This window comes from Oryzias latipes, chromosome 1 (genome assembly GCF_053564925.1).
Source record: "Oryzias latipes strain Hd-rR chromosome 1, Olatipes_Hd-rR_3.1".
In the NCBI taxonomy this organism is placed as follows: Eukaryota; Metazoa; Chordata; class Actinopteri; order Beloniformes; family Adrianichthyidae; genus Oryzias; species Oryzias latipes.
The window spans coordinates 15,403,596-15,428,743 of record NC_136237.1 but is presented as its reverse complement, the minus strand read 5'-3'; the positions used below and the strand labels follow the sequence as shown (position 1 = coordinate 15,428,743).

The 25,148-nt window shown below is 43.2% G+C and overlaps 2 protein-coding genes and 1 long non-coding RNA gene across 6 annotated transcripts in view; 2 read left to right on the top strand and 1 right to left on the bottom strand.

Annotated features, from left to right (window-relative positions):
- cacna1ib (calcium voltage-gated channel subunit alpha1 Ib) overlaps positions 1-25,148 on the top strand; it is a 439,141-nt gene that overhangs the window by 191,188 nt on the left and 222,805 nt on the right. For 3 of the 4 annotated variants that reach the window (XM_078943263.1, XM_078943351.1, XM_078943410.1), the window contains 2 exons: positions 1,440-1,595; positions 21,885-21,972. In XM_078943263.1, the coding sequence (XP_078799389.1) occupies positions 1,440-1,595; positions 21,885-21,972 (244 nt within the window). The remainder of the gene's footprint in view (positions 1-1,439; positions 1,596-21,884; positions 21,973-25,148) is intronic. The other variant, XM_023954667.2, reaches the window with a different exon arrangement.
- On the top strand, positions 22,595-22,842 carry LOC110017426 (uncharacterized). The gene is made up of 2 exons (XR_002292829.2): positions 22,595-22,655; positions 22,717-22,842. It is a non-coding gene; the product is annotated as an uncharacterized LOC110017426 (long non-coding RNA).
- Positions 22,661-23,920, bottom strand: LOC105356831 (uncharacterized). The gene is made up of 2 exons (XM_023959076.2): positions 22,985-23,920; positions 22,661-22,906 (listed from the first exon to the last, which is right to left on the bottom strand). Exon 1 carries the CDS (start codon positions 23,918-23,920, stop codon positions 23,270-23,272), a length of 651 nt encoding a protein of 216 aa, XP_023814844.1. The 3' UTR covers positions 22,661-22,906; positions 22,985-23,269.

The window sequence follows — 25,148 nt, the reverse complement described above, 5'->3', positions numbered from 1 at the left end:
AATGAATGAATGAATGAATGAATGAATGAATGAATGAATGGGGCCATGTATCATCAGATTTTGAGTGAAAACTCAAAGCAGGCCAAAAGAACTCCCAAAGAAGTGGGTTCATAGAAAGCATTTCAACGTCCTGAAGTGGCCTTGCCATTCTTTAGATCTCAACCCCACAGAAAATCTTTGGAGGGAGTTGAAAGTCTGTGTTGCCCAGCAGCATACTTTCTGCACCATTACTGCTCTAGAGGAGATCTGCATTGAGGAATGGGCCAAAATACCAGCAATAGTTTGTGACGATACTTATCAAATACTTATTTTCCCCCATATTTTACAAATAAATTCTTTAAAAATCAGACAATGTGGTTTTCTGGATTTTTTTCTCATTTTGCCTCATCATTTTAAGTAGGGGAACTCGTACAGTTGGTGACTGACTAACATTTTTTCCCCCACTTTATATAAAAAATAATCAAATTTTAAAAACCAAAAACAAGACACACACAAAAAATATGTATAAAACCCCTATAACCCCCCCCCCCACACACACACACACACACACAAACACACACACAAACGAAGATATGCACACCATAGTAACGCATATAATGATTCACTAACATGATGCAGAGTAGAAGTTTAGCCTTGTACTGAGGTGGGTTCACAGAGCTCTAAATTCACAGATTACACCACCACAGGACCCCCAGATCTAAGCAAAGAGGAGATACCAATGCAGTGATCCCGTTCACCCAGAAGGCTCAATCACTGATGTGGAGGATCCCTCTGAGGAAAACACTAGAGTAAAAACTTAAATATGACAGGAATTAAATAAACAAAAGTATAAATAACCATATAAGTAAATAAATTAACATTAATAGACATAAATAAATCAGTAAAAGTAAATAAAAAATAACAAATGAATAAAAAGAGAACATAAAATAATCTAAATATCAAATAAGTTCCACAATTTAAACCAAGAGCTCACAATATTTTAATCTTGTTCAAACAGCATTTTTTTTCTGCTCCTGATTCACAGCAATTTGAATAAAGAAATACTCAGGTTATTTTTATTTTAAGATTTTCATTATATACCATTATATATTACAGTGGGTACTTAAGTAATAGTCAATCTCGCTCGTTAGTCCCTGGACAAACGAATTGTTTCCAGTCAGAAAACACCAAAAGTAAATATATTGTTTTCATTAAGAAAAACAGATCTTTTCATTATGCAGCTGTAAGAATTTTGATTTGATTTGAAACGGTTTATTTCAAGCAATCAAAGCAAGAATGATCCACAAAATAATACAAAGTCGCATCAGAATCTACCCAACGTATTGGAATAAATAATTAAACTACATAAAGCTGTGCCATTGTAGTGCAATTTAATGCAGAGTTAGTCCACATTGTGTTATTAATTGTCTTCCTTATCTCCGGGTGTCTTTCTTTTGAAGATTCTGACTCAGGAGGACTGGAATGTGGTTTTGTACAATGGTATGGCAGCCACCTCACCACTGGCAGCTCTTTATTTTGTGGCACTCATGACCTTTGGAAACTATGTGCTATTCAACCTTTTGGTGGCCATCTTGGTTGAAGGATTTCAAGCAGAGGTAAGACAGTTTCTTTCGTTCAGTTAATTACTCTTATCAAATGTATGAATAAGAGACTTTGAGACAATATTAATGTTTTGGCTCAATTTGTTTATACATGGAAATAAGCAGCATGACTGCTCGGTTTTTAATGCAGAATTGTCCTCTTAGCTTGTCTATGTAATTATTACAAAGTAATAACTAAATAACTATATAATTTATAAGTATGATAAAACTGTTGTGAACAACATGATGTAATTTTTCTTCTTGCAATGTTTGACTAGTCCCCATCACTCTATTCTTGCATGCTCTGCATGATGTCCTCTCCAGTTTCCAGCTGACATCCGTCTGTCTGTGTAGCTTGAAATGGGGACCCTAACCTTTGGCAGAGACCTTTGCTGCTATAATAAATCAGGTCCTTGAGCTTAGCTGATTTTAAAGAGAATTGGTAGAAAAAGTAAAGAGATATGTTCTAATCATAATTGGATGTGCATGCCAGTTTTTCACGGTTATTTGCACAATATGTAGTTCAGGATTCCCACGGGGTCCTAAAAAGCCTTGAATTTGAACATATGGAAATAAGGCATTAAAAAACATTTAAAAAGTCTTACATTTTAAAATCTTGATCCTACACAAACACATTGAGTATGCGTGGCACCATGCCCAATGTCTGTGTTTAGGGAAAATCAAATGTGCCCAAATGCGAAGGCAACGAAGCCCCCATCGCCCCCCACCCTGCACCGGAGGCCCTGACCCCCACCCCGAACCACGGCAGTAAGGCAAGGAGCAGCGACGCCCAGGCCCCCCCACCCCCTAAGTCATGGATTTAGCTATGAGAGACCAGAGAGACTGAATTCTTTCAAAGCTACATGAAATTTGGGCTGACATTTTTTCCAAGCTTATATGATCAAGCAGCAGATTTCTGTGTTGACTTATATTTATATTTTTCTTGTTTTTCCAATTTAGTAAAATAGTCTTTTTAGCAATACAAAGAGTTATGAAAATGATAGATACTAATCCTCCTTCTATATCGATGGCACTCATGTCACCAAGCACACAAAGTGACGGTGAAGCCGTGATTGAAACCTTAAGCCAGACTGATAGATCGGCACATACCTGCTGCCAGAGAGCCATGACAGGCATGCAGAACCACAGTGCATGCATGTAACTGTCGGGTAGATTACTATCACAGTGCTCACAAATGTCTGCGTTACTGAGACCCATCTTGAACATCGTCTGTCTAGTGTAGTAAATGCTGTGTAGAGTTTTGAAATGGATTAGCTGCAAATTTGGACTTTTTGTCAGTTTAAAGGTGTTTAGACAAAGTTCTGACCAGAAGCTTTCATCTCTGCTGATAATCAAATCTGCATCCCATTTCGTTGTCGGAAGTGAAATATTATTATCTAATTTACATAAAAGTTTGTATATTTTGGAGAGAGTTTTATTCATCAAATCAATGTCTTTGTATTTAAACTTTTTAGTAATAATTGATTTAAGTTGCTGATATTCCAAGAAGTTATTTATTCCATGTTTGTTTTGTAGTTCCTGGGGAGTTACGAATTTTCTATCAATAATTACGTGCTTTAGTTGTTTTACGCCCCCTGCAGTTTAACTTAACAGAAATAACTTCACTGTATCAGGCTAGATGCGTGGATGCAAAAGCAGGAACACAGAGGTAAGTTGAATCGAAGGTTTCTTTTAATCACGAAGTAGAGACTCCTAGCACAAGGAAAGCAAAACGATCCCGTGACAGGCACTGGATAGGAAGAACTTAAATACACAGCAAAGATGAACAACAGGTGCGTGAAAAGGTGCAGTTAATCTACAGAAAGTAAAGGTGGTGGCAACACAAACAGGAGGAACCAGAAGTAACCAAAATAAAGGCCCAAAGAAACCGGAAACTCCACAATCAAATAGAAGGCGAAACAAACTAAACCGCCCTGGCCCCTGAAACCCCCCTCAAGGGGCGCCTCTGTGCGCACCGCCCGGCAGGTGCGGGTTCCGCCGATGGTACTCCAAGATCATGTCCTTATCCAGGATCCTGGAGGAAGGTTCCCAGGACCGCTCCTCAGGCCGATAACCCCGCCAATCTACCAGATACTGAAAACCCCGTCCCCGCCGTCTGACGTCCATCATGCGCTGCACGTCCACGCAGGTTGTCCGTCAATGATGCGAGGCGGCGGGGGTGGCGAGGAAGATGGGTGAAGGGGACTCGTGACATGAGGCTTTGGTTGGGAAACGTGGAAGACCGGGTCGACGTGCATCGTCCGAGGCAGCCGTAGCCTGACAGCAACAGGGTTGATCACCCTCTCCACCACAAAGGGGCCAATGAACCTGGGGGAGAGCTTCCTAGACAACGTCCGCAGCTTGATGTTGGTCGTAGAGAGCAGGACCGACTGACCCGGCACATAGGTGGGAGCCGGACGGCGATGCCGGTCAGCCAGTCTCTTGTTGCCAGTGGACGAGCGTAGAAGTGCGGCCCGTGCCTCCGTCCAGAGGCATCTACAACGGACATAACCGCTGCCTCACCCTCCTGCTCGGGAAACAACGGGGGTTGGTAGCCCAGAGAACACTCGAATGGGGACATACCTGAAGCAGAGGAGGTCATGGCGTTGTGGGCGTACTCAACCAAGGGTAGCATGGAGCTCCAGGTGTTCTGGTTGCGAGAGCAGATGCATCGGAGGGCTGCTTGCAGGTCCTGGTTAGTCCTCTCGGCCTGCCTGTTGGACTGGGGATGGAACCCTGAGGAGAGACTAGCTTAAGCACGGAAAGCTGTACAGAAAGCCTTCCACACCTGGGAGACGAATTGTGATCCCGGATCCGAAACTAGGTCCACCGGTATCCCGTGCAGCCTGAATGCGTGTCCTATGACCAGCTGAGCCGTCTCAGCGGCAGAAGGCAGCTTCTTGAGGGCCACGAAGTGAGCGGCCTTGGAAAACCGGAACACCACGGTCAAGATCACGGTCTTGCCGGCGGAGAGGGGCATGCCGGTTACGAAATCTAAAGCGATGTGGACCAAGGACAACTCGGGACTGGCAGATGATGTAGGAACCCAGCAGACGGTTGGTTGCTAACCTTGTTCTGGGCACAGACAGTACAGGCAGCGACAAACTCCTGAGCGTCCCATGCCAGACTGGGCCACCAGAACCGCCGCCGCAGGAAGGTGATAGTCCTGCGGACACCGGGGTAGCAGGTCAGACGTGTCGCATGGGCCCACTGAAGAACCTTACTCCTACAGGTCCCACGAACAAATAGTCTGTTGGGCGGACCCCCTACCGGGTCTGGCTTCTGGGCCTCTCTGATGTCCTTCTCCAGCCTCCAGATGAGGGCACCCAGGACACGAGACACGGGAATTACCGTCGTAGGTGTCTGGTCCCCCATGACCGAAACTGTGTTGCCGAGAGAGGGCGTCAGGCTTGGTGTTCTTGGAGCCAGGGCGGTACGAGACGACAAAATCGAAACGATTAAAGAATAATGACCACCTTGCCTGTCTGGGGTTCAGCCATTTTGCGGTCCGGATATATGACAGGTTCTTGTGGTCAGTCCAAACCACAAACGGCTGAACCGCCCCCTCCAACCAGTGCCTCCATTCCACCAGAGCTAGTTTTATAGCCAGGAGTTCCTTATCTCCCACGTCATACCTGGCCTCGGCCGGTGTAAGCCTTCTAGAAAGAAAAAGTGCAGGGATGAAGCTTGTTACCTTCACCCGACCGTTGAGACAGCACCGCTCCCACCCCAATATCAGAAGCATCAACTTCTACCACAAACTGGTTGGAGGGATCAGGTTGAACCAAGACTGGAGCAGTGGTGAACAACAGCTTGAGCTTCTTAAATGCGGAGTCAGCCACCTCCGTCCAACAAAAGGGCATGGAGCTGGAGGTCAGACCAGTGAGGGGCGCGGCGATAGAGCAGTAGTTACGGATGAAACGCAGCAGAACATTGGCAAACCCCAGAAACCGCTGTAGTTGTCTACGGTTGGTGGGGGTGGACCAATTAACCACTGCGCTCACCTTGGCCGGATCGGGCCACAACCCCCCCCCCCCCGCGATAACAAACCCCAAAAGGAAACACAATGAGAATGAAACACACATTTCTCCGCCTTGACAAATAATCTGTTCTCCAACAACCGCTGGAGGACCAGACGAACATGCCGCCTATGTTCGCTGGGATCCCTGGAAAAAATAAGAATATCGTCTAAGTACACGAAAACAAAACGCTGGATGAAGTCCCTGAGTACGTCATTGATTAACCCCTGAAATACCGCAGGGGCATTAGGCATGACCAAAAGGCATGACCAAGTACTCGTAATGTCCGAGCGGCGTGCTGAATGCCGTCTTCCACTCGTCCCCAGCCTTGATGCGCACCAAATGATAAGCGTTCTGCAGGTCCACCTTGGTGAAGATTCCGGCTTTCTGCAATGACTCAAACGCAGTGTTCATTAGGGGAAGAAGATACCGGTTCTTTACGATGATGGTGTTCAAACCCCGATAGTCTATACACGGCCGTAAGGAACCATCCTTCTTCCCCATGAAAAAGAAGCCAGACCCCAAGGGAGACGAGGAGGGTCTAATGAGGGCCGGCCCTCAGTGAATCAGCTATGTACTGTTCCATAGCTTCCAATCCTACCTAGACAGATTTTACAGGTGGCTCTTAGGTAATGGAGCTCCAGGCTGCAAGTCAATTGAACAGTCATAAGGTCTGTGGGGTGGCAGAGAGAGAGCCTGAGACTTCGAAAAGACCTCCCCTAAGTCATGGTACTCCGGTGGCACCGCAGAGAGGTCTGGTAAGGGCGGCTGCCCAACTGGGACTGCGGGGCCGGGCCCTGGATGTCGAGCTGAACGCAAACAGGTCTCATGGCAATGGTTACTCCAACTTATGATGCTACTAGCGGCCCAGTCAATGACCGGATTATGTTTCATCAACCAGGGGAACCCCAACACCACCCATTAGATGGCGGACATTCTGGTTCAACATTTGAATCGGTTCTGTTGGTTTCTGCCTCACTTGCAGAGCGTTGAGGTTCATCCTCAGATGACTGCTCTGTGACATGTTCATCACTCTGTTCACTCGGACAAATCAGAGTTGTCATGGTCTGAAACTAGACATGTTTCCTGCTGAGAATGATGAGTTAAAAGCTGTTTTTTCACTTCATCAATATCAAAAGACTGACAATTTACATGGTTCCTCCAAGTCAGACTCTGAAAAGGAACAATCAAATACTTGTTCTGAAAGCAATGGAAGACGTCTTTTACGTGTCCTGGCTTGTTCCAGCCTTGTTACTGGACGGCGTGAGAGTTTTCCAACGTCTACTTGAAACTCTGGCATTCTCACAAGATAACCAATCGGCAGAAGGTGATCTCTGTGGAGAGTTTTAACAGCTCATCATCTCTGTCAGGATTTGTCATGAAGCAAATGTCAACAGGAAGTCGTGCTTCTCCCCCAAACATCAAATAATAAGGAGAGTCTCCTGTAGCTTCATTCTTAGTACAGTTGTACGCATGTACCAATTTAATAATCTGCTGACTCCAGTTGTGTTTCTTTTCTACCTCTAGTGTACCCAACATAGACAAAAGAGTTCTGTTAAAACGCTCAGGTTGAGCATCGCCTTGAGGATGATAGGGGGAAGTATAGAAAGAAGCTCTTTTATCAGTCTACTTTCCGAATCTCTGCCCTGATCTGAATGTATCCTGACTGGAAGACCATAATGCAGAAAATATTCATCCAACAACACTTTAGCAACTGTTGATGCCTTTTGGTTCTTAGTAGGAAATGCCTGTGCGTATCTCGTGAAATGGTCAGTTACTACCAACACATTAGCAATTCCCCTGCGATCTGGTTCTATCTAACTCTACGTCAGTGCACATACGTAACTCTGTATTTTTTATTAGTATTCATTTTGTTTCATTTAACCAAGAGATAATGTCAGACCCAAATGTTTACACAGATTTGTTTGATTAGTCACCTATGGTGTCACTGCACCAAAATATGAGTAATGAAGTGCTGAGGGTTTCTGTAATTGTAATTTAATTACTGAAATTTTAATCATAATTCATTACATTACTCTGTTTTTTGTTTTGTTTTTTTAGATTTATTTATTTATTCAATACAGGGACAGCACATTTTAATAAACATTCCTGTCAATATGCCAGAGTTAGTCAAAGGGCAATTTTTCATCTGCAGTCCCTAGGTAGATGTTAAAATTTACATAACATTATATACCGGTACATATATTAAACCATACATTCAGTAAAATTAGCAGTTGACCTAAAAGTAATTGGCGATAAAACAAGCCAAAATCAGACAAATATATAAACATATTCAAACATAAAGAACAAGATGGTAGCGAGGATCTATGAGAAGATGTTTACTTAGTGTTGACAACTCTGATTGTCAATGAGCCATTTCTTTTACTGTGTCTTAAATTAATTATATGTTTTTTGATTTTTTTATTAGTTATGGGAGTGAGGTTCCACTCAGTAGCAGCTCTAAAAGAAAAAAGCAATCTGACCAAAAACACTTTTTCTAAAGGGAATGAATCAGTCTCTTCTGATTGCACTCCGAGTTCTGTTGTGACTTGCTATCTGGATGTTAACAAACTGGTGAAGAGGAGGGGACGATAAACTACGAATGATTTTGTACATGAGACAGAGATTTGAAAATGTGATCATGTTTTCTCAACTCAGTAAACCATGTTTTTGTAATATTGGACAATGGGGATCAATGTTGGGTTTCTAATCCAAAGTTTTAACATTTTGTTTGTATAATGTTCGCAGAGGTTTTAAAGATGTATTTGTGACCAGACAGTTAAAAAGTAAGTGATTTGTGAGAAAATCATGGAGTACATGTATATTTTTGCTGACTGTGTGGATATCTGATGGTGTATGTGTCTGAAATTACTGAGGTTGAATTTGATTCTATTGCAGACACTTTTGATGCGTGATACAGGTAGCTTTGAATCCATTGTAACACCGAAATATTTGTGTTCTGACACGATCCGCAGCCTTTCTCCAGAAACAAAAACATGTGGTTCAGCAGTAAAAATATTACTGGACTTGGTGAAAAACATTGCAACTGTTTTAGATGTGTTTAACTGCAAGCAAGAGGACTTCAACCAAGCTGCGATGATAACCATGGTATTGGTGAGCTCCTCAGCCACCTGAGTGGAATTACTGCCATGAACATAGACTACAATGTCATCAGCATGCATCTGCACAGAAACATCAGGACAACTAAATGGATGGTCATTAATGTATAGTGAAAATTACAAAGGTCCCAAAATTGATCCTTGAGGAAGACCAGTTGGCAGACTGAGAGCTGCAGATTTATACTGACTGGACTTTGATATGTTGGGAGGGACCAGTGAGGTAAGAGTCAATGCATTGCAGTGCATCAGAAGAAAGGTTCAAATTGCATAATTTGGATGGTAAGATTTCGTAATTAACAGTGTCAAAAGCCTTCTTTAGATCAGGGAAAACGGCATCAACAACCCCCACCCACCCCCACCCCCTAGTCCAACTAAATCCTGATATGTTCAGTGAAGAAGCAGGTAGTGGCCTTCGTGGAATAATTGGCTTTAAAGCCAAACTGAATAGGATGGAGAGAAGAGAGTGTGGTGTTGAGGTGGTTGAGGAACACATTTTGTAAGAGGGACAGATTAATGATTTTGCTAATGGGGCGTGTCAGTGATAAACAAAGGTCTTTGAGCATCTCTGTGTCCAAACCAAAAATGTCTTTGCATCTGAATGCTTTGAGTTACTGACTAGTATTGTTCTGAAATTCAAAGCTTTAATTTTTTCTTGGTCCTCAGGGCTGGGAATTAGGCAGAGAAATGGGCTTTAATTTTTCCCATGCATGGTCTTGAGTAAGTCTTAAAAATTCTTAGATTCAACTTGAAAAGACATGTAGGAACCCTGAGTTTGCTGTGTGCAGCATTTATTCCTGGATATAGATTCCATTTACTTATTACTTTACTTTCTTTGACTTTACTTTCCATATGTTCAATATGAAGCTAAATTGATGCAGAAGTCAAGGTCGTAAATTAAAGTTAGAACTAAATTTATAGCCTATACAAAACTAGAAAGCTACCCCCCCAAAAAATATTAAATAAATAAACTGATGACAGTATAAAAAAATGTTATAATAAAAAAATAATAAAGGCCCGTTAAAGTTCAAATACAGAATATTGAACCTACCTAAAGAGAGTTGTAAGGGCTTCTGATTGAGGAATCATTTTGTTCTTAAACTAAAAATGACAATCTTCCCACCAATTAAACAGTTAAGTAGGATGAAATTATTTTTGTTAAGTATGCAAACTATGTTTTTTAGATATTGTTTTAATTTATCTTTTGTTTTTGTTTTTCCTCAATAGAAATAAGTGTTGAATCTTTTTGGAAACACTGTTTTGCAAAACTGTCGGTGTGAGCAAGGAAATCCATTGCAATTAATTTAAGGGTGACCACCATCTCCTGGATGAGCTTCTGTCATTTCCATGCAACGACTGCAAAAGCCTTGGATGATGCAGTTTTTTGGTCAGCTAAATCTGTTGCTCACACTTTATTCCTTCCTTCTCAAGTTACACCTGGAGAACATTATGGGGACATTGATGGAGCATTTTCTGGCAGCATTTTGACAATCTGAGAGTAATTACAGGACTCATATTCATCCCTTCCTTTGACTTGATTAGATAATTTTCCGTGACTATCTTTAGGGAAGACATCTTCTGGCTTGAGAGAGTTTCAATTGTTTTGAGTTGATTTTTATTCTAACGCTTGAGTGTTTTTGTTCTTTACATCAACCATTGTTGCCATTTACTCTAAAAAAAAATGTCATCAGTTTAAACTAAAAAGAACTTGTAAAGCTGATCTTTCTCGGCCACACTGACATTTTTCATTGAAGTAGGGATAATTAAGAGATTTTCTTTTTTTTTTTTTTACCTTTTTTGACGGCATTAAAGTTGTCCACCAAAAATGGACCCTAATTACTAGTCAGACAGAAAGGTGAAGCAATCGTTCACTTCTGGATAGAAGCATGAAATTTGGCACAAATGTAGTCAAATGAGTGCTCTTTCATATAAGAGCAAGACCCACCTTGGATCTTGCTCGGTACTTCCATTATTTAAGATGGCCTCCAGATACGGCTGCCAAAAAACACATTTTGCTAATAAAATCAAAAATATTACCCTTTAGGGCATGGTAATGTCCAATAAATATAAAAAAAGTCCACAATGCTCACTGAAATGACTTGAAACGTTCAAATGTAACAAAACATTAAAATTTATTAAATAATTAAATAATCAAAATCAGCCATTACTTTTGAGTTGTTGATTAACAGAATTATTTAAAAAACATACTAATGAAATAGGGCTGGACAAAAATGATGGTACCTCCATAAAAGACTGAGAACTATTTGCCCAGGGGGTCATGATGAACTCAGGTATGTCCTTTAATTGACATCACAGCTGTTTTCAAACCCATAAAAATATTACCCTTTAGGGCATGGTAATGTCCAATAAAAACATGTACATTCTTAATATAAACATGTACATTCTGTACATTTGCTAATAAAAATCACATTTAGATGTCAATATTAGCATAATGAAAAACCTTAACAAAGTTATAAAGCACACGAGTGACATGTTAAATATGACATAATAACCTCAATGCATCCCATTCATCAGATGATTAAAGAGATCGAGAGGACCCCTGCCTCTGGCTGGTGACATGAACCACCACAATAGCACAGAGAAGTGCAGCTCAAATTTGCTCTGCTGCACTTCCACAAGCTTCTATAAGCTTTCTTGCAACCACAATTCAACAGCTCTTGACATGCTTTGGATGCTTCAGGGAGAGTGGTCCACTTCCCAAGCATCAAATGCAGTCTTCTTGCCCCGGCCTGCAAATGAAGACGTGTTGTCTGAGCCACTGAAAGCATGAAAGAACCAAAGCAATACTTTCAGCCCAGCTCTGGTCATTTTCAAAAAGTGCTACTCTTTCTCTTTTGGGAACGTGCTTTGTTGTATAAGCTAACTAAACAAGTGTAGTGGTACACTGCATCAAGTGCATGCAGGTTTGTACCAGCAAGTTTAGCAAGAAGCTTGATGTCATTTATTTCTGTTGCACACCATTCAACATTTTCATGGACTTCCATTCTCTGTGCCTGGTGCATTGTACCATCCCCAGTTTCGCAGAAGAAGCAATTGCCACTACTAGTACTTGAGGTGACTTTAGTACGAGGTTTCACAGGGCTGTCTGCACTTTCAGAGCTCTTTCTTTTAACCCTTGTGCTATCTTAGATGACCCCACCCTTGCATTGACGTGTTATCCCTACCATGACAAAGGTGGATAAAGGTGGAAAGATTTCTTGTAATCCATGGACACCAGTGAGGTTCACAAATCATTGAAGAAAGAAGTTTCAGCGCACTGTCTAGTCTAGATGACCCAACTCCCAATGTCAAAGTGCCTAGGACAGCACAAGGGGTTACAAACGCTTTCAAGTTTTAAATTGCTGAACTTGTTGAAACAAAACGTGTGCCATAAGCCTTCCTTAGACCTCAGAGTCTCTGCAATACCTTGCCCATCATCCAAAAGTTATAGATCCTTCTTTACTGGAACTTCACCAGCATCAGAACATTTTTTAATGTTTTCAGCAAACGTAACATAGCCTGAGCCTTGTGATGCTGAGACAGACTTGACTGAGAGCAGTAACGCTTGCAGAGGAAATGAAAATTGAACATTTTCAAGGAGGTCCGTCTTGGTGCTTTTGTAATCTTTCCATCCAGGCGAGAACTACAGTCGCGCTGCAACTTCCAGCAGATTACAATGAAAAGCTATCCATCCTCCGCTCCTCTACTGGGAGGCAGTGCCGGGCGAGTTGTGCCACACTTTGTGAATGTACTGTAGAACTTAAGCTTGGGCTGACGTGTCTGCTTGCACTGCTGTTGAAGTGCAGAAAAGCCGGCATCATTCATGAGATGCCGCACGGCAACGAGAAGGACTCTGACAATGACGAAAGTGAACCTGACGTGCTTGAGAAAAATTTAACCCAGCTGTTCATTTACAGGTACCGTGGCTCTTTGCCTCATTTCATATTTAGTTTTTTTTTCCTCCCTCTAACCAAACTCAAATCCATCAGAAGGTAATAAAAACAAATAATAATGAAACTTATTTACCCTAATTTCCGGGTTACAGAGCGCACCTGATTACAAGCCGCACCCACCCAATTTTAAGCAATTAGTTTACTTTTTACATAAATAAGCTGCACCAGTGTACAAGCCGCATACTTTAGACCGACACGATCAGCCTGACAATGGCTATCCTGACTCTCAAACATGAGACAGCTTTTGATCTCACTGTGGGAGGAGTCAGCTTTGCGTCAGCTCATATGTTTGAATACACCCACATCTGCCAAACAGCATGCACCTCACTTCTGTTCACAAGTTCCTCAGTTATGTTTTTTTTTTTTTTTTTTTTTTTTACTTATTGACATTTGAGGTATCATACATAAAATTACAAACAGTAACCATATAATTAACATTGCATCCCTCAGTTATGATGAGGAAATTTACACCCATGATTCCCCATTTCCCATGAGTCTTAGGGGCTTAAGGCGGGGCTAACCCCCGGGTCGCCACACTGTTGAACGTGTTAAAGAATGAGCAAAGAGCAGCAGTGGTAGGAGGGGAGAACGGGAGAGTACGTCTCCTCTCCTTCTGCTTGTGTCGCGGCAGCAATATGGTACTAACAGGGCTGATTAAAAAAACGTACCAGTAAAATAAAGCAGCGGCGACTGAAAAGCGCGCGCCTCAGCGCGATACGCGCGCCTCTGCGCAGCGTGTGCGCCAGAAGTTTCCTTCCATAACAGTGACACACTGTTGCTCCGCGGACGCCTCTGCGCTCTGCCCTCGCCCCGGAGGCTACTTGTCTCCCCCTTCCTATCTTCACCGACACCCCTCGTGAGGGCGACTCCAGGGAGGAGCGCTTCGTCCCCACTGCACCCGGTCCATTTGCGCGGCTGCTGGTGAACGGAGTGAATTGTGTCCGTGCAGAGCAATCGTACTCAATACGTTTTGTGTATGATCGACAGATAGGATTTTATTTTTTACGTGTGGGAGCCTCCAGACTGCCATGTGTCCCGCAGCTTTATGTAAACGAGCAGCCGAATTCAGGAAAACATGTCTCCAGCACACACAGCAGCTTTGGGGCGGTGTGAGCTTTTCAAAGCAAAATGCCGCTAAGTCCTTAGAAACTGTTCAAACGATCACGTGGATTTGTGTTTCCAGTCGTGTCCCAACAAAATAAAGGCTGATGTTATTCTCACGTATTTACGTGCAGCCAAGCTGCAGATTGCGGCATTTCCCACATCGATTCATGTTCATAAAAGGCTAAATGTTGTTAGCGCATGTTAGCCTTCACCTAACCGTTCTTCCGCCTTCGTTCTGCCACAAAAAAGCACTGACCACACAGATTAAAAATAAAATGATGAGTGAACAGGCGCTTCATAATAACCATAACATAACAATGATAAAAGCATTTTTAAAAGATCATCTCGTATATTACAGAGCTGCTAAATAGATGGGCTAGTGTCACTCTGACTCAGAGGTAAATTCACTCCTGAGCATGCGCTGTTCTCTCCGTCACGCAGCTGACCGGCTTTTCCAAATCTCATCACCAAAACCCGTTGGTGATGGTGGATTTTTTCACGTTGCTTTTAACGATTGCTTTTAACTTGAAAGCTGCGTCATATTGTAGTGGCGATCACGTGCACGTTGGGTCTAATGGCACCAAAGGATTCTGGGATGCGGCTGGGCATGCGTGTTACTTTTTGTTGAACCATGACTGAAGCGTCTAGACCTGAGGTCAACTCCATGCTGTTTGGCTGCTTATAGGTGTGTGGAAAACTAATTGGCTCTCTGCTCGAAGTTGGATTACGAGTTCAGCCTCCGCTCCGAGACTGAAAGAACGTTCGAGGCGGCCGCCAAATAAATCCATAAATTAGCCGCGTCACTGAATAAGCCGCAGGGCTGTAAGCGCAGGACAAAAGTAGCGGCTTATAGTCCGGAAATTATAGTCTGGCTTATAGTCCGGAAATTACGGTAGCAGAGTGGGTGTTTTGATGCTGCTCTGGAAACATAGCAATATTTTAATATTCCATCAATTAATAGTTTTTCATGCAAATATCAATTATTAGTTTTTAAATAAAAAAGAAGTTGGAATAGTAACACATTTTTGCTGAAGATCAAAATTAAATTTATTCCTCACAAATCTGAAATGTATTGTATTCATTGTGTTTATTGTGAATATGAATTACTTAAACATCAGAAGGATGCTCTGTCCAAATGTTTGTGTATTTGTTGGTGTGAGGGTCATTGACAATGTTGAGATACAAAGAATTTCCAGTTTAATACTGTTGGATGAATTGTGAAATATTAAGTTTTTACAATCATAAATCTGACTTCAGAGGAGTCGGTGCCTCACTAGCCATCAACCTCACTGCACGTCACTGAGTAGTTGTGTGTGTCAGAGAGAGGCAAAGAATTAGATAGTGGGACAGTGTGTGTGTGTGTGTGTGTGTGTGTGTGTGTGTGTGTGTGTGTGTGTGTGTGTGTGTGTGTGTGTGTGTGTGTGTGTGTGTGTGTGTGTGTGTGTGTGTGTGTGTGTGTGTGTGTGTGTGTGTGTGTGTGTGGAGGGGGTACCGGACCTCCAAGGTTTACTCTGTTAACTTTGGTTAAGCTGCATTTGGACACTTTAAATAAACACAAGTGCAATACTTGCTGTTGTACTGTAAGGAGAGGAGTGTGTTATGGGAAATAATATGGCTTCAATTGCATGTTTGTGTGTGTATGTCTTTGCGGCAGTGGCTCAGGCGGTAGAGCGAGTCCTCCAATGATCGAAGGGGTTGATCCCCACTCCCTCCAGTCATTTACACTGCAGCTCCACTGGTGTATGAATGTCCTGGTGATGGTCAGAGGGGCCTGTCCGTCTGCCCCAGGACAGCTGTGGCTACATCATGCATTGTAGCCTCTCACCTTACCCAGCCGCAAGCTGGGCAGCTGGGTAAGGTGAGAGGCTACAATGCAGGAATACAGGGTTTGATTCCCGGAGGGAGGTCAATTACCATATCAATGGCGAGCAATGAACATCACCCAGTACGGGCCCTTAGGCAAGGCCCTTAACGCTACTGCCTCCCGAGCGCAGCTAGGCTGCAGCTCACTGCTCCCCCAGGGGATTGGTCAACATGCGGAGAAGAATTTCCCCATTTTAGGTTCAGTAAAGTATCAATTAACAATATTATTATCACCATCACCAAGTATGAATGGGGATTGAATGAATAATGGGCACAATGTAAGTGCTTTGAGGAACCAAGAAAAACGCAGATAAATCTAGGCCATTATTATCATTATTAATGGCAGGTCAGTGCGTAGTGTGGCTCGTTGACTCTCACAGTTAAAAATGATTTACGGGATTAACTATTTCTGAGTCTTAAAACACAAGTACGTAATCTGGACAGCCCTATATCTCAATCTCCAACTGTTCTGCCTGAAACTTTAAAAAGTATGATTAAAGTGAACATGATAAGTGAGGGAGTGAGGTCATCTAGACACCACAAGTAAGTGCGCTGAACTCTTTTCTTCAATGATTTGTGATCTTCACTGGTGTCCACATGAAATCCACTCCACCTTTATCCACCTTTGTTATGGTGGGGAGAACCAGTCAATGGCCACCTTGACCCCATAGGATAGCGCAAGGGTTAAACAGTAATGCAGTCTTAAAATACGAATGTATTTGTATGTATATGTGTGTGTGTGTATGTCCTGGGACAGTTCTCTCCTTCGCTTTCTGTTTTTCATGTTCAGTGTGGTACACACCTTTTCACCAAACAGCAACGTGACTATTTGTCTAGGCAGACCGACTGATTATGGGTTTGAAAACAGCTGTGATGTCAATTAAAGGACATACCTGAGTTCATCATGACCCCCTGGGCAAATAGTTCTCAGTCTTTTATGGAGGTACCATCGTTTTTGTCCAGCCCTATTTCATTAGTTTGTTTTTTTAAATAATTCTGTTAATCAACAACTCAAAAGTAATGGCTGATTTTGATTATTTATTTTTCAATAAATTTTAATGTTTTGTTACATTTGAACGTTTCAAGTCTTTTCAGTGAGCATTGTGGACTTTTTTTTTTTATTTATTGGACATTACCATGCCCTAAAGGGTAATATTTTTGATTTTATTAGCAAAATGTGTTTTTTTTTTAGCAGCCATATTCGGAGGTCATCTTGAATAATGGAGGTACCAAGCAAGATCCAATGTGGGTCTTGTTCTTAAATGAAAGAGCACTCATTTGACTACATTTGTGCCAAATTTCATGCTTCTATCCGTGATTGATTCTTATGTAAAATGTCCCTCATCTACCTGATTGTACTAAAAAAATGAAGTTATGCTAAAGTTTTAAGCTAGCTAGTGAGATTCTGAAGTAATGTTTATATCAGGGGTCGACAACCTTTACCACTCAAAGAGCCATTTTGATCAGTTTCCCACAAAGATGAAAACGCAGGGAGCCACAGCATTCATTGGAAAATCTGCTTTTTCCATTGAATGGCATCATTTCACTGGTTTTAAAGTTTTCACTCGATATTCACTGCTCATTCAACTTCAGTCAACATGTACGGTCTTCAGAGGGGGTCCTGGCTAGTTAAACGCCCTGGCTGAAACAAAATCTAATTTTTTCTCGGCTCTGGTGCAGCGGTAGGGCGGTTGACGCCTAATAAGAAAATTGCAGGTTCCATTCCATGTGTCGAAGTGTCCTTGAGACACTTGCCAAGTTTCCTTGGCAAGACACTGAACTGTATGAGAATGACGGAGAGGCTTAGATAAAATCCACAAATAAACTAACTAACAAGACTAGTCTAATTAAGTGCAAACCTTCATTAGCCATTTGGCAAATGTTGCTCTAAATTTTACTTCTCAAACCGTAAATTCTGTCGTGTTTGGACCCTAGCAAGTTTCAATTTTGGACACCTTGGAGTTTTCTTCTTCCTCTCCTTTCTAAACTGGACGCTGATGCTTCCGCTGATCTTTTGTCTGTTTTCCACAGCACAGCCTTGAATAGACTTTTCCGACTGTCACACACCCAGAGTTAAGATGAGTGGGGTGATGGTAACAAATTTACTTTGATGCAGACTCGATTTCTTTTTTTTCCCCTTTAACTTTTCATCAAATCCAGTAAACCCAATGAAGTTCATTAATTTTATGGATGAAAACTATTTATTTATTAGGAAGCGGCTGTTAGTTTGTTCTGGAATCATAAGCGGTGAGTCTAAGCCCCTTCCCTGCCTCTCTACCTGCTTTTCATCTCTACCTGTTCTCACCCACTGCAGCTGTGAGTTGTTTTCCCCCGCAGTTCCAACAGTTCCAAAAATTGCAGAGTTGGGTGGGACTTACGAGAGTTGGGGCAAAATGATGTGGCAGGGAGACAGGAGCAGACCATGGCCTTAGCAGCATGAAGCTGAAAGCAGAGGCTGGGGAATGGGCTGAGCAGGTTAGCCGGAAGCCAGGCTGAGTGGCGAGCAGACAGGTAGACAAGCTGGCAGAGACAACTGCGCAGGTGAGTTGACTGAATGCTTTCAGTGCAACGATCCGGCAGAGAGTGAAGGGCAGATGCAGAGATTAATAGGAGCAGGCACAGGTGAAGGAAATCAGACAATAAAAAGTAGCAGGGCAGCTGCTGCCATGAAACTGAATCGCAATTATGTCATTGGAAAAGGGTTATGTGGTTCAATAATAGGTGGATACAGTAGATGAATGGATCAAATATTTTTGATATATGAAATCATAGTGATGATGTTTAAGGGTGGAGGTTAAGACAAAGATGGAGAGCAACATTGAAATATCTCAAAGCTTTTGATGAATCTTTTTTGAAATGCCAAACAAAACCCAAACTATTCATGTTTTTACCTATGAATCTCATTTTCTTCCCCCGTTTGGTTCCCCCTGTCCCTGGCTCTTACGCCTTTATGGATTTTTAAACACACTCTATCTGATATGGCTGCATGTGACACATATAGTAAGGAAAATACTAATAGTGTTTACACAGCCTGGAATACTGAGAAGCTAAAGTTTTTACTTTACAATGTAAAGATTGTTTCTAAGGAAATGCCCTGCGATATTCATGACTTTGTGTACATGGATGGATTTTATGTACATGAATGCTCTTAATTGTTCCAAAGTGCCATAAAATCCCTAATTTTTTTATTGCGCCTTATAATCCAGAGCACTTTATATGTAATAATTCTGGTTGTGCTTACTGATGTTGAAGCGATTTTAAAGGGTACGTGGCGCTCCGTCTAAATGTTTGGTTGGGTGTTATTGTGAATAGGCTAACGCAGCTACCATGTAATGGTGTAGGACAGTGTTTTTTACATATTAGTAACAAGGTTGGGAGTTAGTGTAGTCACAGTAACATTTCTTTTAGTATTATCGATCAGTTTTTTTTCTTTCTTCTAACTTTTCCTGTCCAACAGCTGAGCAAGCAGATCAGAGCTGACTGCCTCTTGTACTGGACAGATTTATTGTTACAATTGGGGTTTATGGATCTTCAGACAGACAGAGTGTATGTTATAAACCCCTTTTGTATTTGCGGCTAAGCTTTATTTTATGAAAACTATATTTGTATGCATTTCTTATTGGACCGGACGGAAAAATGAAACAAAAGAGGAGAGAAAGAAACATAGTGGGATGTCAGAGTGGGGGGACAATACCTATGCCTATATTTGTGCAAAGGTGAATAAGCAGGTTATTTGAATGAATGTGTGCCTCTTAGAGCGTGCCTTGACCACACTGAATGCTCCAGCAAAGGCAGGAGGCCAGGCACCCCAGAGCTAGGGGCAGACAGCACAGCAAGAGTCTCACCGTCAGACAAAGATCCAGCAGCAACCACCCTCCCATGCACCTGACCCCCACCACAGAAAACTATTTTTTTGTTTAAGTGTTGCAGACAGAGTTGGCCGTTAGAGGTGTTGTGAGTAAACGAACGTAGCTAACGCCACTAATGTGGCTAATGTGTATAGGGGTGTCAGACTGTTTGAGAGGTTGGGAGTTAGTATATTTCCAGTTATGTTTGTTCTAGTGGTAGCAGTCTGTTTTGTTTTACATTCCTCAAACAAAGTTGGGAGTTCCAGGTTTTGTGAATATACTAGCAGGGATAACAGTAATGTGTTACAAACAAGAAGTAAAATTACTGTGAATGCTATTTACACTGACCAAAAATATAAACGCAACACGTTTGTTATGGCTCCCATTTTTATGGTATGAACTTAAAGATGTGAAACATTTTACACATACACAAAATAACCAGTTCTCTGAAATATTGTTCACAAATCTGTCTAAATCTGTGATAGTGAGCACTTCTCCTTTGCCAAGACAATCCATCCCACCTCACAGGTGTGCCATATCAAGATGCTGATTAGACAGACATGATTATTGCACAGGTGTGTCTTAGACTGGCCACAAGAAAAGGCCACTCTGAAATCTTCAGTTGTATCACACAGCACAATGCCACAGATGTCGCAAGTTTTGAGAGAGCGTGCAATTGGCATGCTGATTGCAGGAATGTCCACCAGAGCTGTTGCTGGGGAATTGAATGTCCATTTCTCCACCATGAGCCGTCTCCAAAGGCGTTTCCGAGAATTTGGCAGCACATCCAACCGGCATCACAACCGCAGACCACGTGTAACCACACCAGCCCAAGACCTCCACATCCAGCATGTCCACCTCCAAGATCGTCTGAGACCAGCTACTCAGTCAGCTGCTGAAACAATCGGTTTGCATAACCACAGAATTTCTGCAAAAACTGTCAGAAACCGTCTCAGGGAAGCTCATCTGCATGCTCATCGTCCTCATCGAGGTCTCGACCTCACTTCAGTTCGTCGTCGTAACCGACTTGACTGGGCAAATGCTCACATGCGATGGCGTCTGGGACGTTGGAGAGGTGTTCTCTTCACGGATGAATTTTGGTTTACAATGTTCAGGGCAGATGGCAGACAGCGGGTGTGGCGTCGTGTGGGTGAGCAGTTTTTTGATGTTAATGTTGTGGATCGAGTAGCCCGTGGTGGTGTGGTTATGGTATGGGCAGGCATCTGTTATGTGCGAAGAACACAGGTGCATTTCATTTATGTCATTTTGAATGCACAGAGATACTGTGACGAGATCCTGGGGCCCATTGTTGTGCCGTATATTCAACAACATCACCTCATGTTGCAGCATGATAATGCACGGCCCCATGTTGCAAGGATCTGTACACAATTCTTGGAAGCTGAGAACATCCCAGTTCTTGCATGGCCAGCATACTCACCGGACATGTCCCCCATTGAGCATGTTTGGGATGCTCTGGATCCGCGTATACAACAACGTGTTCCAGTTCCTGCCAATATCCAGCAACTTTGCACAGCCATTGAAGAAGAGTGGAGCAACATTCCACAGGCCACAATAGACAACCTGATCAACTCCATGCGAAGGAGATGTGTCGCACTTCATTAGGCAAATGGTGGTCACACCAGATACTGACTGGTTGTCTGAGTCCCCTGACCCCCTCAACAAAACAAAACTGAAGATTTCAGATCGGCCTTTTCTTGTGGCCAGTCTAAGGCACACCTGTGCAATAATCATGTCTGTCTAATCAGCATCTTGAAATGGCACACCTGTGAGGTGGGATGGATTGTCTTGGCAAAGGAGAAGTGCTCACTATCACAGATTTGTGAACAATATTTCAGAGAACTGGTTATTTTGTGTTTGTGGAAAATGTTTCACATCTTTGAGTTCATACCATAAAAATGGGAGCAATACCAAAAGTGTTGCGTTTATATTTTTGGTCAGTGTATGAAGCCTGACTGACTAATGCACATATATGACTCTTTTGTGTCCCTTAATGCGCCATATATTTTGGTGCGTCTTGTATATGACATAAGTTTGAAAATAGAACATTCATTGACTGTGTGCCTTCTAATCTGGTGCAACCTATGGTGCGGAAAATACAGTACTGTCACTGATATTATACCTTAAGCTTTTAAAAATATGCATTGTTCAAGTTTTATAGGTCTTGTTTTATTGACAGAGTTAGATATAAACATCCGCTATTTTCAGTTCTGTGGTTTTTAGTAAAACTCACACAGCGTGATGCTCAACAATGTTGATATTTACTCCTAAAATAACTTGTTTGTTGAAATAAAAAAAAACCCTTGTCATGCTGGCTTCTCTTTTTTCAAACCTTTGCTTGCTGTGAAACCTGTTTCAACTGTCTCTTCATTTTTACTGCCAGGGTGATGCCAATCGCTCCTATTCCGATGATGACCACTCCTCCTCCGACTTTGATGAAAGTGAGAAGCACAACTCTAGTAAGTTGTCTGGTGAGAAGTTAGATTATTTTCCTTCTTTAAATTTTTTGTTTTATTATTATTAGAGACCAACTTAACTTTCTAGATTCAGAAGGTTTCACATTTCCTAAAACATGTAGTTGTGTAAAGGGTTAATACATTTGGACATGCTGGATGCAGTTCATTGGTTCAATCTTTGAAAGGAGGAACATTAGAAAAACAATTAACCAAAGTTTAAAAAAAGAGTCAAAAGTGACTTAAGATGGTAAGAAATGGCCATGACTTCCATTCAGCTAAGAGGCCAAGTACAAACCACATCAGGCGGACTTTCTGTCTTCAGCCAAAGAAACAATTACAAAAACTTTTTCACAATCACCCAGTAAGACGAAAGTTGCACAACACTTCCTCTACCAAAATTGTGTCTCCAGGAACTAATCAAAATCCCTTGAATGCCCCTGTGCTTGAACAACCTCTGCAAATAAACATTAAACAACTGAAGTGATGGGTCAGCCAATAAAGGAAAGATCTATCTGACCAACTTTTAGTGATCCCAAGGACTGCGGTCCTTATGCCATCCTAAGAAATCCTGTAAAAAAGAAGCATCTACAGTGGGGCAAATAAGTATTTAGTCAGCCACCGATTGTGCAAGTTCTACCTGTCATGGCAGGCTAAGCTTAGGCAGACCCAGATGCTGGAACCCAGAAGGATGACAGGAGGTGAGTTATGGTAAGAATAGGGTTTATTGATACGGCTGGTGACGGAGTCTTGGTATGGCAGGGAGGCGACGTGGCTGGAGGGAGAGCGTGAATCCGAGACCGGACGAGGGCAGGAGGCACCGCTTGAGGAACCAGACCGTGACTTGAGAGGAGCCGGGAAATTCCAACAGCGTTCCACTGCAGACGGTGAGTGTGGTTGGGAGTTTGCTTGACTCGTCCGCTTGACCGCTCACTCGTGGATGTGAGTATTCCTGGAACAGGACAGAAAACATGAGACGAGGGGCCGAGGCTAGTTTAAACAAGATTTCACTTGAGGCTTGAACATGCACCATTAGGGGCAACGAACTCGCGTTGAATGATGGTCCTGGAGCTCCTTATGAAGGTCAGGCAGACTGATGAGATGAGTGGCGGCAGCTGCGGAGAATTAGGCCAAGCAGAGAGGGGAGGGGGGAGGAACCTGACAGAGGCACCGTGACAGTATCCCCCCCTCAACGACCGCCTCCAGGCGGTCCAGGACGGCGATCAGGATGGAGCCGGAAGAAATCCTCGATGAGGGACGGGTCCAGGATGAGAGAGCGCGAGATCCAAGACCGCTCCTCAGGACCGTAACCCTCTCAGTCAACCAGGAACTGGTGCCCGCGACCCCGACGACGGATGTCCAGAATCCGGCTCACAGTATAGGCGGGGGCGCCGTCGATGACCCGGGCGGGTGGTGGGGAAGCGGACGGCGGGCACAGAGGACTGTCCTGAACGGGTTTAATCTGCGAGATGTGAAATGAGGGGTGTACCTTGAGAGCTCGAGGGAGGCGTAGACGGACACAGGTAGGATTGATGACTTTCTCAATGGTATAAGGTCCAATGAACCGGGGAGCCAACTTGCGGGAGTGAGCTTGAATAGGAATATTGCGGGCGGAGATCCAAACCTTCTGCCCAGGCTGGTACTCGGGACCCACCACCCTGTGGCGATTGGCGATGCGACAGTTACTCTCCTTGGTGCGGAGGAGAGCTTCTGTGGTCTGGCGCCAGACGCGTTGACAACGCTGGAGATGTTCCTGGACCGACGGCGCCGCCAAATCTAGTTCCTGGGATGGAAACAGAGGTAGAGCGTACTTATCCTTGATCGTGATTTGGTTGAGTTCTCTGTAGTCGACGCAGGGGCGTAGAGTCTTGTCTTTCTTTTCTACGAAGAAAAATCCTGCGCCGACGGGTGATGATGAGGGTCGTATATGTCCCAGAGAAAGCGCCTCCTGAACGTAGCTTTCCATAGCGAGTCTTTCAGGTCTGGAAAGATTGAACAGCCTACCCTTGGGGAGGGTGGAACCAGGTTGTAAATTGATTTCACAGTCGTACGGACGATGAGGTGGCAGAGCACAGGCCTTGGTTTTGCTAAAGACCTCATGGAGGTCATGGTAACAGGCAGGGATGTTGTCCAGATTTAAGTTAGATGAGGGTTCAGAGGACGGACGAGAAGTGGAGGGAATGGCAGAGGCAAGACAGTTGGCCAGGCAGTAAGGACTCCAATTGGTAATATGACCAAGACACCAGTTAAATTGAGGATTGTGGAGCTTTAGCCAGGAATACCCCAGGATGATGGGGGTGTGTTTAGAGCGAGTGATGAAGAACTGAATGTTTTCACGATGATTTCCAGAGATTAGAATTTGGACGGGTTTAGTTCGATGAGTAATGCGTGAAAGGGGTTGACCCCCTAAACCAGAAGCTTCTACAGGGTGTTCGAGAGGTTCTGTGGGTAGACAAAGACTAGTGACGAGATCTGAATCAATGAGGCTCTGTTCAGCTCCTGAATCTATGAGAGCCTTGGTACTGTGAATGTCAGTTTTAGTGCAGATTTTGACAGGTAAATAAAGAAAAGTAGTAGGAGTCCGAGCTGAAACATACTCCCCCCGTGGCCTGTCACTCAACGGGGGGTCTGGGAGTTTAAACGCCGTTTACACTGAGAAACTAAATGACCCTGAACGCCGCAGTAAAAGCATGAACCCTCCATGCGACGTTTCTGTCGTTCCTCAGCGGAGAATTTAGAGTGCCCCACCTGCATAGGTTCTTCCAGAGGGTTGGGGCAAGGAACCGGATCTATTGTGGACTGTGTTTGAGCGGGGGTGATCGATACCGGGTGATTATTTAAAGTTTTGCGATGGTTGACTGGGCGGTCATGATGTCTTTCCCGTAGACGGATGTCTGATCGGAGAGCAGCTGTGACTAGGTCCTCAAATGTGTTAGCCTCCGGCTGTGTGCATAAATGATCCTTAATGGATTCATTCAGAGACTGGTAAAAAATGCCCTTCAGAGCAATGTCTGGCCACCCCGCTTCAACTGCCAAAATACGGAAATCGATCAGATGATCACTAACTGACCGACCCCGCTGTTTTAAATTTAAAAGGCGCCTGGTGGCTTCTTCTTGCCGGCGTGGCTGATCAAAGATGAGCCGAAATTCATTGATGAAATGTTCATATAGAAGATGGGTAATAGGATTTGCAG

Coding starts and splice junctions, on each gene's coding strand:
- LOC105356831 (XM_023959076.2), bottom strand. CDS start 23,920: ATGGAAAGCTACGTTCAGGAGGCGCTTTCTCTGGGACATATACGACCC.